Genomic DNA, 17,076 nt, shown 5'->3' with positions numbered 1-17,076 from the left:
TTGGGGTGATAGTATCTGAGGATCTAAAGGCGACGAAACAGTGTGACAAGGCGGTGGCCGTAGCTAGAAGGTTGCTAGGCTGTATAGAGAGAGGTATGACCAGCAGAAGAAAGGAGCTGTTGATGCTCCTGTACAAGTCGTTGAGACCCTACTTGGAGTATTGTGTTCAGGTTTGGAGGCCATATCTTGCTAAGGATGTAAAAAGAATTGAAGCGGTGCAAAGAAAAGCTACAAAAATGGTATGGGATTTGCCTTACAAGACGTATGAGAGACTTGCTGACCTAAACATATATACCCTGAAGGAAAGGAGAAACAGGGGTGATATGATACAGACGTTCAAATATTTGAAAGGTATTAATCTGCAAACGAATCTGTTCTGGAGATGGGGAGGCAGTAGAACTAGAGGACATGAAATGAGATTGAAGGGTGGCAGACTCAAGAAAAATGGATATAACAAAAGAGAGGGAACGAAGTACAAACTAAAGTCCAAACAAAAAAAACAGCACCACGGGCCTTTAAAAATGGAACACAGTTCTTTAATGTATCCAAAGTGAAAGTGCCTTGGTGCTTTGTAGTTTTTACTATATGAGACGTGGGGTAAGGAATAATATATTGTAGAGGAATATATTTGAGTTATTCCCCAAGTTTTCCACGTCATCACTGTGACCCCTGACGCAGGTGCTAGTCACCGAAACATGGCCTGTGTCGGGTCTTTTTGTCAAGGCTCATTCATTAAAGAACTGTGTTCCATTTTTAAAGGCCCGTGGTGCTGTTTTTTTTTGTTTAGACTCAAGAAAAATGTCAGGAAGTATTTTTTCACGGAGGGAGTGGTGGATACTTGGAATGCCCTCCCGCGGGAGGTGGTGGAGATGAAAACGGTAACAGAATTCAAAAATGCATGGGATAAACATAAAGGAATCCTGTTCAGAAGGAATGGATCCTCAGAAGCTTAGCCGAGATTGAGTGGCAGAGCCGGTGGTGGGAGGCGTGGCTAGTGCTGGGCAGACTTCTACGGTCTGTGCCCTGAAAATGGCAGATACAAATCAAGGTCAGGCATACACATAAAATAGCACATATGAGTTTATCTTGTGGGCAGACTGGATGGACCGTACAGGTGTTTCTCTGCCGAAATCTACTGTTACTATGTATGCTCAGTAATTTTGTTCTTTATAAGAATCTCTACTATTTTGCCCAGCACCAACATAAGGATCACCAGTCTATAAGCTCCCAGGTCACCTCTGGAACACTTCTAAAACATTGGTATTATATTAGCCATCTTCCAATTGTCCAGTACCACACTTATGTTTCAAATCTTTTTTTTTATTAAGTAACAATACAGAACTCTGAAAGAACCAAAATATTCAGATGTCAAAAAGGAGATCTCAATCCCAAACTCCCCCACCCCAAATAAAAGCAATAGCATACTGCATCATATATTCAGTAGTCTGCTGCGGGCTACTGGAGAAAACATATTCCAAAACTGAGGCCACATATGCTGAAATTGTAACCCCTAAGAGGAAGGAATGTCACAAACCACAAGTCATTCCATCCAAAGGAGAGTAGTAATGAAGATAAATTACATATCTCTCTATATAAAACGCACCTCCAACATCCTATGAAGCCTCCACAACTCCCAACGTTCTAAATGCATGGTGGTGAAACCCACATCTCCTGAATTGACATCACGTACTTCCGGGTTCGTCACAAGCAGAAGTGACCAACCACACGAGGTTTCTCGGCTTCAGAATGTTGGAGGTGCATTCTATTACATAGGATTGGTCAGTTCATTGAAGCATAGCCAGAGCTCAGTGTCCTGCACAGTAACACTCAGACACCAGAGAGAGAGAAGGGGGGCCTGAAACAAAAGAGAGGGAGGGAGGGGGGGGGCCTGACACCAGAGGGGGGGGGGAGAGTTATCTCTGTCACACACACAATCTCTCACAGTCAATGTCTTTCTCTCTCTCACACACTCTATGTCTCACACTGTATCACATTCACTCTCTATGTGTCACACAGTCACTCACACACTCTCTTGGTCTCATACACTCAGTCTCACAGAGTCTGCGTCTCACACATACTCTCTCTCGCACACACTATGTGTGAAACACACTCTCTCACACTGTGTCTCACATACACACTTGCACACACTCTCATTCTCACGCACACACTCTCTCTCTCGCAGACACACTCGCATATTCACTCTCACACACAGTCACTCTCACATACTTTCTCAAACATACACAATCCGAGGAAAACCTTGCTAGTGCCCGTTTCATTTGTGTCAGAAACGGGCCTTTTTTACTAGTTACTAATAATAGCTCTGCAAGTTCATGTTATAGTTTTTTCAGTACTTTGGGATGTAAACCATCAGGTCCAGGTGATTTGTTACTCTTTTCAAATTGTCCCATTATATCTTCCAGGTTTACAGAGATTTGTTTCAGTTCCTCCAGCTTATCACTGTTTCTGGCAGTGGTATCTCCCCCCACATCTTCATCAATGAAGACCAAAGCAAAGATTTCATTTGTTCTCCCTAAGAGGGGCATAATCGAAAGGGGCGCCCAAGTTTTCCTGAGGATGTCCTAACGAAGGGACGGGGAAACCCGTATTATCGAAACAAGATGGGCAGCCATCTTTTGTTTCGATAATACAGTCAGGGACGCCCAAATCGCGAAATTTAGGTCGACCTTAGAGATGGTCGTCCCCGATTTTCGGCCATAATGGAAACTGAGGACGCCCATCTCAGAAGTGACCAAATCCAAGGCATTTGGTCGTGGGAGGAGCCAGTATTTGTAGTACACTGGTCCCTCTCACATGCCAGGACACCAACCGGGCACCCTAGGGGGCATTGCAGTGGACTTCACAAATTGCTCCGAGGTGCACAGCTTTTTTACCTTGTGTGTTGAGCCCCCCAAAACCCACTCCCCACAACTGTACACCACTACCATAGCCCTAAGGGGTGAAGGGGGGCACCTACATGTGGGTACAGTGGGTTTCGAAGGGCTCACATTTACCACCACAAGTGTAACAGGTGTGGGGAGGGATGGGCCTGGGTCCACCTGTCTGAAGTGCACTGCACCCACTAAAACTGCTCCAGGGACCTGCATACTGCTGTGACAGAGGCTGGCAAAAAATATTTCAAAAGGTTTTTTTTTAGGGGGGGGGGGGGGGGGGTTTGGTGACCACTGAGGGAGTAAGGGGAGGTCATCCCCGATTCCCTCCGGTGGTCATCTGGTCAGTTAGGGCACATTTTAGAGGCTTGGTCGTAAAAAAAAAAAATGGACCAAGTAAAGTCGCCCAAGTGCTCGTCAGGGACCCCCTTCTTCTTTCCATTATCGGTCGAGGATGCCCATGTGTTAGGCACGTCCCAGTCCCGCCTTCGCAACACTTCCGACGCCCCCATGAACTTTGGTCGTACCTGTGACGGAAAGCAGTTGAGGATGCCCAAAATCAGCTTTCAATTATGCCGATTTGGGCAACCCTGGGAGAAGGACGCCCATCTCCCGATTTGTGTCGAAAGATGGGCGCCTCTTTCAAAAATAAGCCTGTAAGTGTTCCTTTTACTGGCTTCTTGCTTCTGATATACCTAAAGTTTTTATTACATGTCTTTTCCTCCAAGGCACAATTTCAGTCTGTCTTTGCCTTCCTTATCAGCACTTTGCATGCTATTTCTTATGCTGTTTTATATATCTTCAGTCGTCCTTCTTCCGTTTTCTGAAGGATGTTCTTTTAGCTCTAATAGCCTCTTTCACCTCACTTTTTAACCATGCCAGCTGTCATTTGGCCTTCCTAATGCATTTTGAATACATGAAATATATCTGGTGTGGACTTCCAGGATAGTATTTTGAACAACCTTTATGCTTAATGTAAATTTTTGACCTTTGCAGCTGCTCCTCTAAGGTTTTTTGGTCCATAGTGTCCTATTTGAAAGTCAACTGCTAACGATTGGATTCCTTGTGTGTACTGACTGCAGTTATTAAATCAAATCTGAGCCTGTTATGACCACTGTTGGCAAGCAGCCCCACCACAGTTACTATCCTACACCAGATCATGCGGCCCAATAACAGCTGGATCTAGGATGTTCCCCCTCTTGTTGGCTCCTGGACCAGCTGCTCCATCAAGTAAGCCTTGATTTCATCTAGGAACTTTAACTCCCTAGAATACCTTGATATTAGGACACACAGTCTTTATTTGCCATCATTTTCTGTTTCTATGTAGATGTATCCACAGATAATCAAGACTGATATACATGCACTAATGCAAATGGGAGATGCATGCAGATACACACAGATAGTTAAATCTAAGCCGTATTACATGCAATGTCACAGATAGCATTTACTGTAGAACCAATAGAAACTGCGATAAGGCAAGACGGTGCCTTCCATCCAGTTCTCTTCACATATTGGGGAACTAGCACAACGTCTTGCATATAAAGCATTTTGGCACAATGACAGGATAGGGCATTAAAGGTCACATGCAGGTCTGTGTTTAAGCACTGGCAACATAGGCAGGTTCTGAAGGAGCCCAAAAAACTGGGTGTCTGAGACCCTCAACTCACCAATCTCACCCTCCCCTAGTCCTCTACCTAAGGGCACCATAATCTTAAATCCAGCCCCGGTAATGTGGAATGTAATTGAATCATTTGCTATACCATTTATTGCAAAAGCATTAAAAGTTTACGCTAAAAAAATACAATTGTACTGTTACATCCTTGTCAATACAATATTTATATTCACATGCCTTACAATAATCAAAATATAATTTAATAGACTTGTATACCTGCTCCCTTTGTATGGTGTGTGGGTGTGTATACAGCTGCTCCAGAACTGTGGCTCCATTTGCTGCAGTTTATATTTACTGCAGAGTGACACTAGAGCACAAAGCTCAGAATGTCTTTGTTGGTGTGTGTGTGTGTGTTGGGGGGGGGGGGGGGGGGTTGTAGCCAGTAGTCCTGCATATAAAAGGATTGCTTCTGGTATTGGCTTTATAGCTGTTCTTACTGCAAAATAATTAGGGTTATTTGGATTTATTACTCACTTTTTTTTTTCAAATCCTAGCTCAAAGTAAGTTACATATTCTTGTGCCCAAACTGGCTTACAAGCTAAAGTTAATACCCACTCCCTTTAGGTGCTGTATAGCGTATACAGAAGCAGCTCATTTCTTGGCAAAATTTACTTTCAGTTAGTGCAGCGTGACAGTAGAACAAAATTCAGGTTGTGTTTTTCACTTGTTTTGCAATAAACAACCTGTTCTGTTTTCTACCCCCCCCCCCCTTCCTCTCCAATAGACCCATTCTGTGATAAGGGGGAAGGGTTATGAATGCAAAGGCCATTTGCACCATATCACAGTTGGTTGGTCCAAATTAACTTTTTAATAAATTATTATTATTTTAATTTTTTTAACTTCATCACACTTGCCAAAGTAGACATTGCTAATAATCTACTCCCAAGTTTTCCTCATATATCTTGCCCACATCTGTAGCACAATGCTGATTCTGGTCCACGTTCAGCATTATTTTGTGCTCCCTAAAAAAAAAAAAAGAAAAGATTTTTCCTTTAAACAGCAAGTGAGCAAGGCCACAAGATGAAGCATCTCACTGAAAACTACCATAGAAAAAAAATCTGGGTTTTTTTGCTCCCGCACTAAGGGCCTCTTTTACCAAAGCAATCTAGCAATTCACTGTCAATGGGCTTCATTGCCACACAGGAATCACTAGTGAGGGCACAAGAAGGGAATTCAAATTGCAGAGAGCTAAGGCAGGTGTTAAAAAAAGTCTTCCAGCGGGACGGGGAATTCCATGGGGACAGACTTTCCTGATCAAATGTCCGCCAGGCGCAGCAGCGTCCCCGAAGTGGTGGCAACGCTAAAGAGAGAAGGGAAAAAGGAGGAGCTGGCATTAGAAAAACAAGCAGCCAAACACTACATAGAACCAGTATCTTAGGACTTCATTCTCAACTCCTCACACAGCTCTTCCTTTCATTATAAAAGGTCAACCGTCCTGCTCTCAGTATCAGCTATTAAAGCATTTGTAAAAATTAAACATTGGAAATTAGTATTTGACTGTCAGCAGCTGTTTGTTTTCAACACTGCTTTTATCAGATTTTTAACTTGCAGTCTTTCCTCCCAACAATGCCTTTATTGTCACCACCTCAATTCTCTATTTAGGGGGAGAGATCACAACAGGAATTAGTTTATATCATCAGATAAGCATTTCCGATGGGCTTGTGGGATTCCTGTATGTAAATGATTGCTTCAGGCACTGGCTGTTCGGCCTGCTCCTGGGACTCCCAGCTTAGCTTGTACATTAGCTTACACTCAGTTACTGCAAAATTAAGCCTGAACAATCAGGGTTTATTTGCTGACTGCTCTCTCTACAACCTTGGCCCTAACCTGCCTGATTATACTGGTTATATGTGCAGGGAGTACTACTGAGTGGCAATGGAATACAGAGCTGAGGCTGTGTTTCTATACAGCGATGACATCAGCAGACAGTAAGGAAAAAGCTGTTACCTCACAATGCTGTCTACAGAGAACTACAGCTTAAAATTTTCAATCCACTGATATTCTCCAGTAAATTTTAAAACATTTGCGTTTTGTTGCTGTTATTGCTATCCCTACCCGTACCAGCTGTGATATATATTACCAGTCAACCAGCTCAGCCCCGATGATGTCATGGATGTGGTACTCCAGCCCCAGTTTCATGGACGTAGGCACCTTGCGGCCCTGCAGGTCTGACAGCATCACTTCCTTGTACTTGGTTTTCTTGATCATTCCTAGTAAAGCCTTGCGACCTGAGAGTGGCAGACACATTTGTATGGTTAGTCGCTAAAATTCTTCTTACACAAGCAGACTCCCCTCTCTGAAGCCTTCAAAAATGCACAAGGAAAATCTATAGAGGCAGGTATCCAAACTCCCAAGGGGAACAATATTTTTCTCAGGAAGAAAAAAAAATTGGTTTTAACTATATAATTATATCATTACTCTAAGCTGCCAAGGATTAAACTTTCATAACCTTATAAACCACACATCATGCCCAATGCCATAACTAACTTCACACTGACTGCTCCCTGATTGGTTCACAAATAAGTGATGTCACTTGTAATGTCACCCACCAAAGGATGCTATTTCTGACTGCGCCTCCGGCCTGAGCCTAAAAGATCTGGCATTCCTGCTGTGAGCTGCAGCCAGTGACAGGACAGTGGTTAGTGTCTAATGCACCTTGCACCGGTCTACCTCAGTTACACAGAGGGAGGGGGCAGATTACTAAGAGCAACTGATTACTATTTAAACCCTCATACTATTGACGGCCACTGGCGTCCCAGTCAGGGCTGTGGAACTGTTACATCAAACCTCTGACTCTGGCTGATATTAAATTTTTCTTCTGGCTCTAAAGTACTTTTAAATATATAACTTATATATACACCGGTACTTTAGATCCAGGACAAAGATATAACATTTACCATATATTATAATGTTTTATCTTGAAGCTGGAGTCAGAGTTGGTACATTGTTATTAGTTCTGACTCTACAGACCTGGTCCCGGTGTATACGTACCATGCAGAAAATGTTTTACAAAGCGTCCAGCTCCAGGCACGGCCAGCCACCAGCTCCCTGCATCCCTAACCGTCAGCACTCCAGCCTTCACCAGCTCCCTACAAGGCACCGTGGGAAACAGAGATCAGCAAAAACATTTGGAGGGGAGTTTTCACTTTGACATTACTGGACAGAGGAGCCCTGGTACAAACACCAGACCTGTCCGACACCCTTACTGAAAAAAAGAAAAAAGTACCTAGAGGCATCAGCAGTGAATCTGAGACACAGATCATCTCCGTCATATCCTGCACATGTGTGAGGCTCACTCCAGTCACAATACACACAAAAATCAACTCATTTGCAGACACTGCCGCAAAAGAGGCGATTACCCTTACGTGATCTGCCTGTCCTGGAAGGAGAACTCTTGCATCATTTTCTCCTTGCTGAAGCTGAGATCGGAGCAGGTCAGCACAGATTCCAGAAACCTCTGCACTGCCAGCGAGCACTCCTTGCCTGCGCTGCCCGCCAGGACTCGGTCCCTGTAATCTTCTGTGAAGACCATACCAAACACATCGGTAGAGAACCCATGCTGGAAGAAGCGAATCTCTCCTCGGTCTTTTAGCTCGTTCTGTGGCGCAAATCACAAGAGGAGAAGAAGGGGGTGTGAGGGAAGCGTGTTCCACTGCTGCCTGTGCTGTACCTATGATGCGGCAGCGTGTGTGTGCTTATGTATGTATTTTGGAAGAAAACCAGGGCTGTGGGTCAGAGTTGGAGTCTGTAAAAATATACCAACTCCAGCTTTAAAATTAAAAAAATATATATATTATAATATGTGGTAAACATATATTTTTTTCGTTCAAACTTTTAAAATATATATATTTTGTGGTCTATTAGTCCTAATTTTGTACATAAAGCAATATACTGAGGGGCGTTTTCAATATGAAACCAAAAAACGTCCAAAAATCCAGTAGCGAACATGGCCATTTTCGAACCAGAAAAACATCCAACTTTTTGTTTTGAAAATGGCCATTTGTTAGATGTTTTTGTGCTCAGTGAGTCTATCTTTTAGGACCGTTTTCAAAAAACTCCAAGGGAAAAATGCACAAACAATAAGCTATTGGGATGTAGGAGAAGCCAGTATCCTTAACAGACTGGCCACACGGACATCCCAGCAGAGCAGTGGGGCACTGTAGTGGACTTCACAAAAAAGGTCCCAGGTACACATCTCACCGTTACCCCCTTATTTTGTATAAGGGGGTAACGGTAGGTTTTGCAGGACTCACACTTTTCACCACAAGTGTACCAGTACAGTATGATATGGACCTAGGTTCCCTTCTCTACAGTCCACTGAACCGACCACTAGGCTACTCCAGGGATCTATTTGCTGCTCTAAAAGGACTGGCCATAACATCTGAAGCTGTCATAGAGACTGGTATGTACTGTTTCTTTCACATCTTGGGGGGGGGGGGGGGGGGGGGGGCGGGGTCAGTGACCACTAAAGGAGTAAGGGAGGGGTCATGCCTTAATCCCTCCAGTGGTCATTTCATTATTTATGGCACCTTTTTGTGACTTAAGTGTGATTGAAACAGTTCCAAAACAAAACATCTAACTTTTAATACTGAACGTTTTTGCTTTGTTTCATTACAGCAGAACTCCAAGTTTTGGGAACGCCCAAATCCCGCCCCGACACACCCCCTTGTGATTTGGATGACCTGCAGAGAAAAATGTCTCAAATCCGAGTTTCGAAAAACATCCAAATGCCACTTTATGTCATTTTGAGACATTTTTTTTCTCTTTTGAGAATAAGCCCCACTATTTTATTTTATTTGTTACATTTATATCCCACATTTTCCCACCTATTTGTAGGCTCGATGTGGCTTACATAGTACTGGAGAGGCATTACAGACTCCGGTGTAAACAAATACAAAGTGATGTTGTGGTAAGATAAAGTTCATGTGACACAGCCACACTAGGGAATCGTACAACGGAAGAGTTGTGTTATGTCCATTACGTACTTTAGTTTTGTTGTGTTGCAGAGATCAGGCATTTATGTTGGATCGGTAGGGTATGCCTTTTTAAACAGGTTAGTTTTTAGTGTTTTCCGGAAGTTTAGGTGGTCGTTCATAGTTTTCAAGGCTTTTGGTAATGCGTTCCACAGTTGTGTGCTTATGTAGGAAAAACTGGACTATGTTTCTGTAATCAGACTTCTGTAAGATTTGCTCTATATAGTCAAGAGTCAGACAGTAGAAAAATAGAGGAGTCAGAGAAAGTTTTGGTGTACCAACCCCACAGCCATGATGAAAACATTTCCTAAAGTCCAATTTGTTCTTCTATCAGAGACGTTATTTTTATTACAAAAAGCAGATGGAAAAATCCGCCTTTCAGCAGAAAACTCTCTGCCCCACCCTTGGGGCTCGGGTCTTATATAAACAGTGTCTGGAAAAACAGGAGCTCAACATTTTTCCAGATAACCCAAAAGCAACTTTACTATTCTTAAAAAATGATTCCTATTCTTGGCAGGCGTTACTGCGAGATGCTGTAAAAGCTAGATGATCCCTGGTTTCAAAATGACGTCATTCAGGAAATGACCATTAAGATCCATTTTAGCAAAATGGAGGTTTAGTGAACATAAAGTTGTGATTACATTTTGCGACAAAATAAGGCACACAGTGCAAAGTGCTAAGGGAGTTCCCTAATAAAGGTTCCACTAATGTATTTTCAAAGGTCATACTAAATGTTTAAACCATTGCAAGGGGTCCTGTTTTTTTCCAGACACCCTGTAGTATACAATTCATTAGTATACTTAGTACATGTTTTTTTTTTCCTTGTTTTTCTTAATTTCCAGAATATAATCCAAACAAGGCTTGCAAAGTTTGTACTTAGCAAAAGCTGTTACAAGAAAACAACTTTTTCAAGGTTCCTACGTACTAGGACAGGACTCCAGTGCTTACCAATCTTTTTTTGGGGTTGTGACCCCATGGCGAAGCCGGCAACCCTGAAACACGAGGAAATGATGTGCCTGTGTACTTCTGACTTAGGCTCTAACCCCAATTCAAGTTTATTGGGGCTTATACCCCGCTCATCAAATATCTGAGCGGCTTACAATAAAATAATGTAAGGGAATGCATTGACAACAAACTGTGGGGGGGAGGAGGAGAAATACAATAACTATGATAGAAAAGCTGGGAAGGGACAGTACGAAAGGGGGTTTTAGTGGTTTCCAGGACACCGGCCAGTCTACTGTGCATGAAAAGGGTTTAATCGGCTTTAATCATAGGCATTGTGGCATAGGCAAGTTTTTAAATCAGTTTTAAATTTGGATAAGGAAGATGAGAGACGAAGATGTACAGGTAATTTATTCCAAACGAACTGAAAAAAACAAAACCATACTGGCATATGGTGTTGTAGTGGACTTCCTGAAAGGAAGCCCTGCTCTAATATATGCACATATCACAGAAGTCTTGACCCGACTTCTTTCAGGGGCCTGACAAAGCAGGCCTCATCGGTTTACACACTTACCAGCTGTCGATCCACTGCAGTCTTATCCCGAACGAGACTATAGATCTGGTGTTTAAAGACCATGGGTGGCAGAGAATTGTTAAACAGTTTACGGGGGAAGAGAGAAGTCAGGTATTTCATCGCCCCGTGGGCATCTTGTGCTACCCCTGAAAAGCAACAAGAAAAGACATCAAAGCTATGACACTCAAGCCAAACCAAACAATTAACAGTAATGATTAAGCTACAGTAATTACTAGGAAATATCAGCTCCTTTCCTTCTTTATGAATCACTGTTATCAAGGCTTAGAAAAAAGATGCTGGGATCTGATCTAACTGTCCAACTTATGAGAACACAAACATTTATTTCATACTGAATTATAAACAAAGTGAATGGGAAGGAGTTTGGGAAGAATTAATGTTAGGGAGCAAAGTTCTCAAGGAGCATCTCTAACCACACCTTCTCCAGAGGAAATCGCTTGATATGACACCCACCAGCGGGCCTTCTCCGGAGTAACCCCTACACTCCTGAATGGCTTCAATCAACACAAAACTATCTCCACTTCAGGAAGAAGGTGAAAGCTCGGCTCTTCTCCCAAGCTTTTAATAGAAGAAGCAACTAACTAGCTAGTCACACCCACAAGGACTAACTCCGGCTATACACACTGTAGCAGGACTTGCTCATCCACTCCTCCCCTAGCTGAGATCATTTTCATGTACCTTTCTGACTCCATATGCAACTTCCTTTAAGCTAGAGGATAAGAAGACTAACTCCTGTTAATCTATCATATCTGTCTATGCTCCACCTTCGCTTAAACCCTAGGCTGTCTATTAAGATGTCTTATTGTGTGGTGTGTTGACACTGTAAATAACATACTATGACATAATATGTACTGTTATTCAAGTATTTTTTTTCTGTTTATATTATCTATGTCCAAATTGATCTTGTTGTACACAGCCCTGGGCACATTTCTTTAAAAAGACAGTAAATAAATCATAATAAAATAAATATTTGTTCCAATATTATTACAGAGACTTTAAAATCCTTTTTCTAAAGCTGTTTTTACCATGAATGTCTCTGGCTATACTGTTCATTAGTTATCCTTATAATATCTGAGAAATTTAAACTTTCATACACACACATTATTCTGTGTGTGTGTGTAAAAGTTTCTCTTGGATTATGATATTCACATTTCTAAAACTCAATTTAAAAATAAAAGCTGAAACCATATTAATCTACAAAGCTAAGTCAGATGTCTCCATTCTCCCTCTCTGCTGCTGCACAGAATCAAATAACCCTATGATGGCACCCCAAAATAAGTTCAAGCATGCTTGTGTTCTTCCCTAGAAGTCATCCATTCTTCCACCTGTAGCACACTTTATCAACATGGTTTGTGTAACAAGAGTGACAATAAAGATGGCCACCTCAACTAGTAACAGCAAGGCCACAACAGAGAATGAGGGTCTCTATAGACTCTGCTTTCTCTCCCCCACCCCACAAAGGAAAACCCAGTCCAGAACTGCTGGGAGCAAGAAGGCCGTTCTGTTACCTGGAAACGGGGAACGACAGGCATCGTTTTCACAACCATTTCCAGGGTTCCCTTTCCTCTTCTTTGCTTTAAAGGTGTCCGAGATCAAACTCCTCTTCCTGTTCATTGCAAGTTAGCCTTTTAGAAGCAAAATAGTAAGAAAATTAAACATTTAGAGAAACAAATATACGTGTTTACAAATTTTAAGAGCCTGACTGGGACAAACAATTTTTCACATAGTTTCTCAACAGGAACGGCTTGTGTCTGGGAAAATACACAGAAAAAAAAAAAGGATAAAAAGTATAAAGTGCAAAAATCAGCAGACAAAAAGAAAATGCTGAAGGGTTGGGAGTCAGAGAAGAGAATGAGCAAGCATTAAGTACCAGGGATTTTCTAGATTTCTTAAAGCATTCAGGGTCTCCCCTATCAGAAATCTCTATGCCAGTGGCATAGCTAGTGGAGGGGGGGGGCGCAGGGGGAGCAATTGCTCCCCCAAACAGACTTTTAGAAAAAAATGGCGCCTATGTGCCGCCGCCGCATGCCAATATCGTTCTCTACCTCCGTCCTCTCACCTCCCGTGCGAGCTTCTTCTGTATCTTCTGCCTATCCCATCCATGTGGCCGTTTTTACAGCCCTGAAGTGTTCTCCGTCCGGCATCGGCGATTCAGATAGTCAGCCTTCTTACCAGCGTTGGGGCCTCTCCTCAGGCGCGTCCCGCCTACTGTAATGCAACGTTGTGTTTTCCGCAGAGGTGGGACGCGCCTGAGAGGCCCCGGCACTGGCAGAAGGCTATCTGAATCGCGGGTGCCGGACGGAGAATGCTTCAGGGCACTGAAAATGACCACGCGGACTTTAGAGAGGCTGCGGGCGACACACGAAAGATGTAAGACTCTTGGGGGGGGGGGGGTGTGGAGAAGGGAGAAAGAGCTGCCCAAGGAGGCTTTAATAGACAGGAGTGGAAGTGAGCCTATCTAGTCCATTGTAAGCAAGGAAGCCGGTTTGGTTAAATCTGTTTCCACTTCCCCTCGCAGCCGCCATTGCCGTTCACTCGAAACAAAGCAAGCAAACTTATGAGCTGCTGCCTCCACCTTGTCATTTTTTATTCTTGGTCCATCTGTAGCAAGTCTAAAGCTGTTTCAGTTAGATAGGCAATGCCTTTAAAGCGGGAGGAGAAAAGAAATAACAATTGAATATCACTAAAACAGCTTCAAAAAATATTGTAGCCAGTAGAAACCGCAATTATAAACTCTATAGGTTGAGCTCATTTTTCTTCACTGTTCTTGTTCTTCTATACAATACAGATGCCCAGATTTCAGTGAGGATATCCTGTTTCCTGGTGGGTTCATCTTAACTGTTGTAATCTGCCTTGGAAAACCTGGTGTTTTAAAGGTGATAGAATATATTGAAATTAAATGGAAGTAGAATTAAACTCTCCTTTCATTGGGGCACATGGAATCACATCATCTAATTTGAAGAACTTTCTTTTAGATACACAAATGAATTATTCTGTTTTGAAAGTGTTTCAGGGGCAAGTGGATTTATAAGTCAAAATAAAAAGAAATATTTTGTTTCATCAGATCTCTTTTGTTTAAACATAAATGGGCTATAAGCCCCTAATGCAGTCCATTGGTTTTCTTATATTTTTTGCTTGTGATGACTGCCAAAACTGAAAACGCTTATCTCTATCTGGTCGATAATAAATGGAACACTATCCACCCTAAAAAGTCGTTTTGTGCTTGAGGAATTGTGGCATTGAATAAATAAATGTATATTTGTGTCCCTAGTCTTGCATCCTACGTTTATATAATCCTTTCAAGAAATCCAGTTAATCATTTAACATTAGTGGAACATAGCCACAGAGGCATGGTATGGTCGCGTTTTTAATAATGGTAATACTAGGGCCCATCTAAGGAACAGGTTATTTTGAGTTAGTCTTCACTGGACCAAACTTGCTTTCCTTGTGCCATCACTATCCAGCAGGATAGGCAGTGTCTTAAAAAGTGGAGGATAAAGGATTTTATTTTACACATTTATATCACACATTATCCCAAGCTAAGTCGGATTAAATGTGGCTTACATTTGAAAATACAAATACCTGTTTTGTAAAAGGTACATTTTTTTCAATTTTTATTTTGCAAAGTACAGGAGAAAATGCATTTCTGTTTCTTTTTTTTTTTTTTTTTACCAGTATTGCACTGTTTATAGAGTCTGGCTTCCTTGGGCAGAGAGGAGGGGGTCTCTATTTCAATTTTTGTTGTTTTTTTTTTCTTTTGCGGCTCCCTATTCTGTATTAGATTGTTATCGTGGAATGTTGTCACAATTTGGGTTTCTGCCAGGTGCTTGTGACCTGGGTTGGCCACTGTTGGAAACAGGATAATGGGCTAGATGGACCATTGGTCTGATCCAGTCTGCCTACTCTAATGTTAACGAGGTGTCTAGCAGTGGAATAAATGTGTGTGCTAGGTAGTTAAGAAGACAGGTTGCCTGCTCTGGACAGTCCAGGGACCTCATCTGCATCCTGCCTCCTGTTTCCTTGTAGGCAGGACTCAACAGAGACAGCCTGTATTAATCAGTGCCTGCCACAGCCCTTGAGCAACAACACAGACACTGCTCAGACCAGCACCTATTTTATAAAAGTCTGCTCCCCCTGAGATCAAAACCTGGCTACGCCTCTGCACCAGTGCTACTTTAATGCAGCCATTCTCAGCCTGGTCCTCAAAACACATCCATCCAAGTTTTCAGGATATCCATAATGAATATGCATGAGATCAATTTGCATGCACTTCCTTCATTATATGCAAATCCTGGCTCATGCATGTGTATCCTGATTAGCTGGCTGTGTCCCAAAACCCCAGCTTTAATGCAAGAACCACCCCCTCCCCTCAATGGAGGCTAATTTACTAACCATGCAGGAAGGAAACCGTGTGTTGTACCTGAATGTGGAAAGTGCCTTGAGCTCGCAGTTAGTAAAGGAACCTGACAGAGATGGGGGGCTCAAAAGATCAAAATAAAGATGCAAAGGACGAGCTACCTCTGTCTTTTCCTGGGTTATTGCCTTAGGGGCTGTGACGTCACGCCCACCTGACGTGCAGCCTGGGAACGCGTAGCGGAGTTCCAGTTCCGGGATTTGACGTCATGGAGTTCCGGTTCCGGGATTGCGGTGGAGAGGTGATAAGAGGGAGGGGTGGGGTCCCCCGCTGTGGGTCACATGGGAAGGGGGCGTGACTTGGCAGGTCACGTGTTGGGGAGGGGCCGCCGGTGAACGAACCTTAATGGCGATGGGCTCTCGCCACGCTGGAGACTGGAGAGAGCAAGAGGCGGCTTCGCCTGGTCCTTCCTAGCCCATTTATGTTTAATCAAAAGAGATCTGATGAAACAAAATATTTATTTTTATTTTGACTTATAAATCCACTTGCCCCTGAAACACTTTCAAAACAGAATAATTCATTTGTGTATCTAAAAGAAAGTTCTTCAAATTAGATGATGTGATTCCATGTGCCCCAATGAAAGGAGAGTTTAATTCTACTTCCATTTAATTTCAATATATTCTATCACCTTTAAAACACCAGGTTTCCCAAGGCAGATTACAGCAGTTAAGATGAACCCACCAGGAAACAGGATATCCTCACTGAAATCTGGACATCTGTATTGTATAGAACAAGAACAGTGAAGAAAAATAAGCTCAACCTATAGAGTTTATAATTGCGGTTTCTACCGGCTACAATATTTTTTGAAGCTGTTTTAGTGATATTCAGTTGTTATTTCTTTTCTCCTCCAGCTTTAAAGGCACTGCCTATCTAACTGAAACAGCTTTAGACTTGCTACAGATGGACCAACAATAGAAAAATGACAAGGTGGAGGCAGCAGCTCATAAGTTTGCTTGCTTTGTTTTCTAAAGGTCTGTTTGGGGGAGCAACCGCTCCCTCTGTGTCCCCCCTCCCTAGCTACGCCACTGAGAATGTGATTTTTTAACAGAAGGTTTGTGCATCAGGGCATACTGTCTCTCAACATATTTTGGGTGTGGCATGTGCCTTCAGCTTTAATTAACAATTCAATGAATATAAGGGTGCTGGAGGTAAACCAAGCACATCTTTTTTTGCCTCTTCAACCAATTGACCATAGGGGAACCTGATGCCCAGTGATTGTCACATAGGTGGTGTTCTTTCAGACTCCGAGTGGCTAAACAACAGAAACATCCAGAGAGGCATAGAAATCAACTTTTCAAAATGAATGGGGTGCTAAACTCGATACAAGGAATGCCCACTACTCACAGTAAGGAATCTTGGTCAAGGTTGGGGTGCTTAGGCACCCACAGAGCTGGCACCTATGCAGAGAGAGGAGGAAAGAGGCACATTTGCCCAGAGCGTTGAGTAAAAAAGAAACAAAGATATTAAGGAATGCATGCATCGACTTCTTAGATCATATTACATACGCATTGATCGAACTGTTTTCTCATTGCAGACACTTCCGCATGCGGCGGGTCATGTGACTCGTCCTACTAGCCTTCGTCACGTGACGGGGT

General features: G+C 42.7%; 1 protein-coding gene across 2 annotated transcripts; it reads right to left on the bottom strand.

Annotated features, from left to right (window-relative positions):
- Positions 1–4,168: 4,168 nt before the first annotated feature.
- On the bottom strand, positions 4,169–17,067 carry STK19 (serine/threonine kinase 19). Of its 2 annotated transcripts, none has more exons than XM_030197331.1 (7): positions 16,987–17,067; positions 12,576–12,692; positions 11,050–11,195; positions 7,926–8,158; positions 7,552–7,649; positions 6,641–6,788; positions 4,169–5,860 (listed from the first exon to the last, which is right to left on the bottom strand). In XM_030197331.1, exons 2-7 carry the CDS (start codon positions 12,679–12,681, stop codon positions 5,815–5,817), a joined length of 777 nt encoding a protein of 258 aa, XP_030053191.1. In that variant the 5' UTR covers positions 12,682–12,692; positions 16,987–17,067; the 3' UTR covers positions 4,169–5,814. The 2 variants fall into 2 exon arrangements, with proteins under 2 accessions (XP_030053191.1, XP_030053192.1); XM_030197332.1 differs by lacking the exon at positions 16,987–17,067 and adding an exon at positions 16,826–16,970.
- Between the last annotated feature and the right edge of the window lie 9 nt (positions 17,068–17,076).

This window comes from Microcaecilia unicolor, chromosome 3 (genome assembly GCF_901765095.1).
Source record: "Microcaecilia unicolor chromosome 3, aMicUni1.1, whole genome shotgun sequence".
Classification (NCBI taxonomy): domain Eukaryota; kingdom Metazoa; phylum Chordata; class Amphibia; order Gymnophiona; family Siphonopidae; genus Microcaecilia; species Microcaecilia unicolor.
This window is presented reverse-complemented; position numbering and strand designations above follow the sequence as displayed.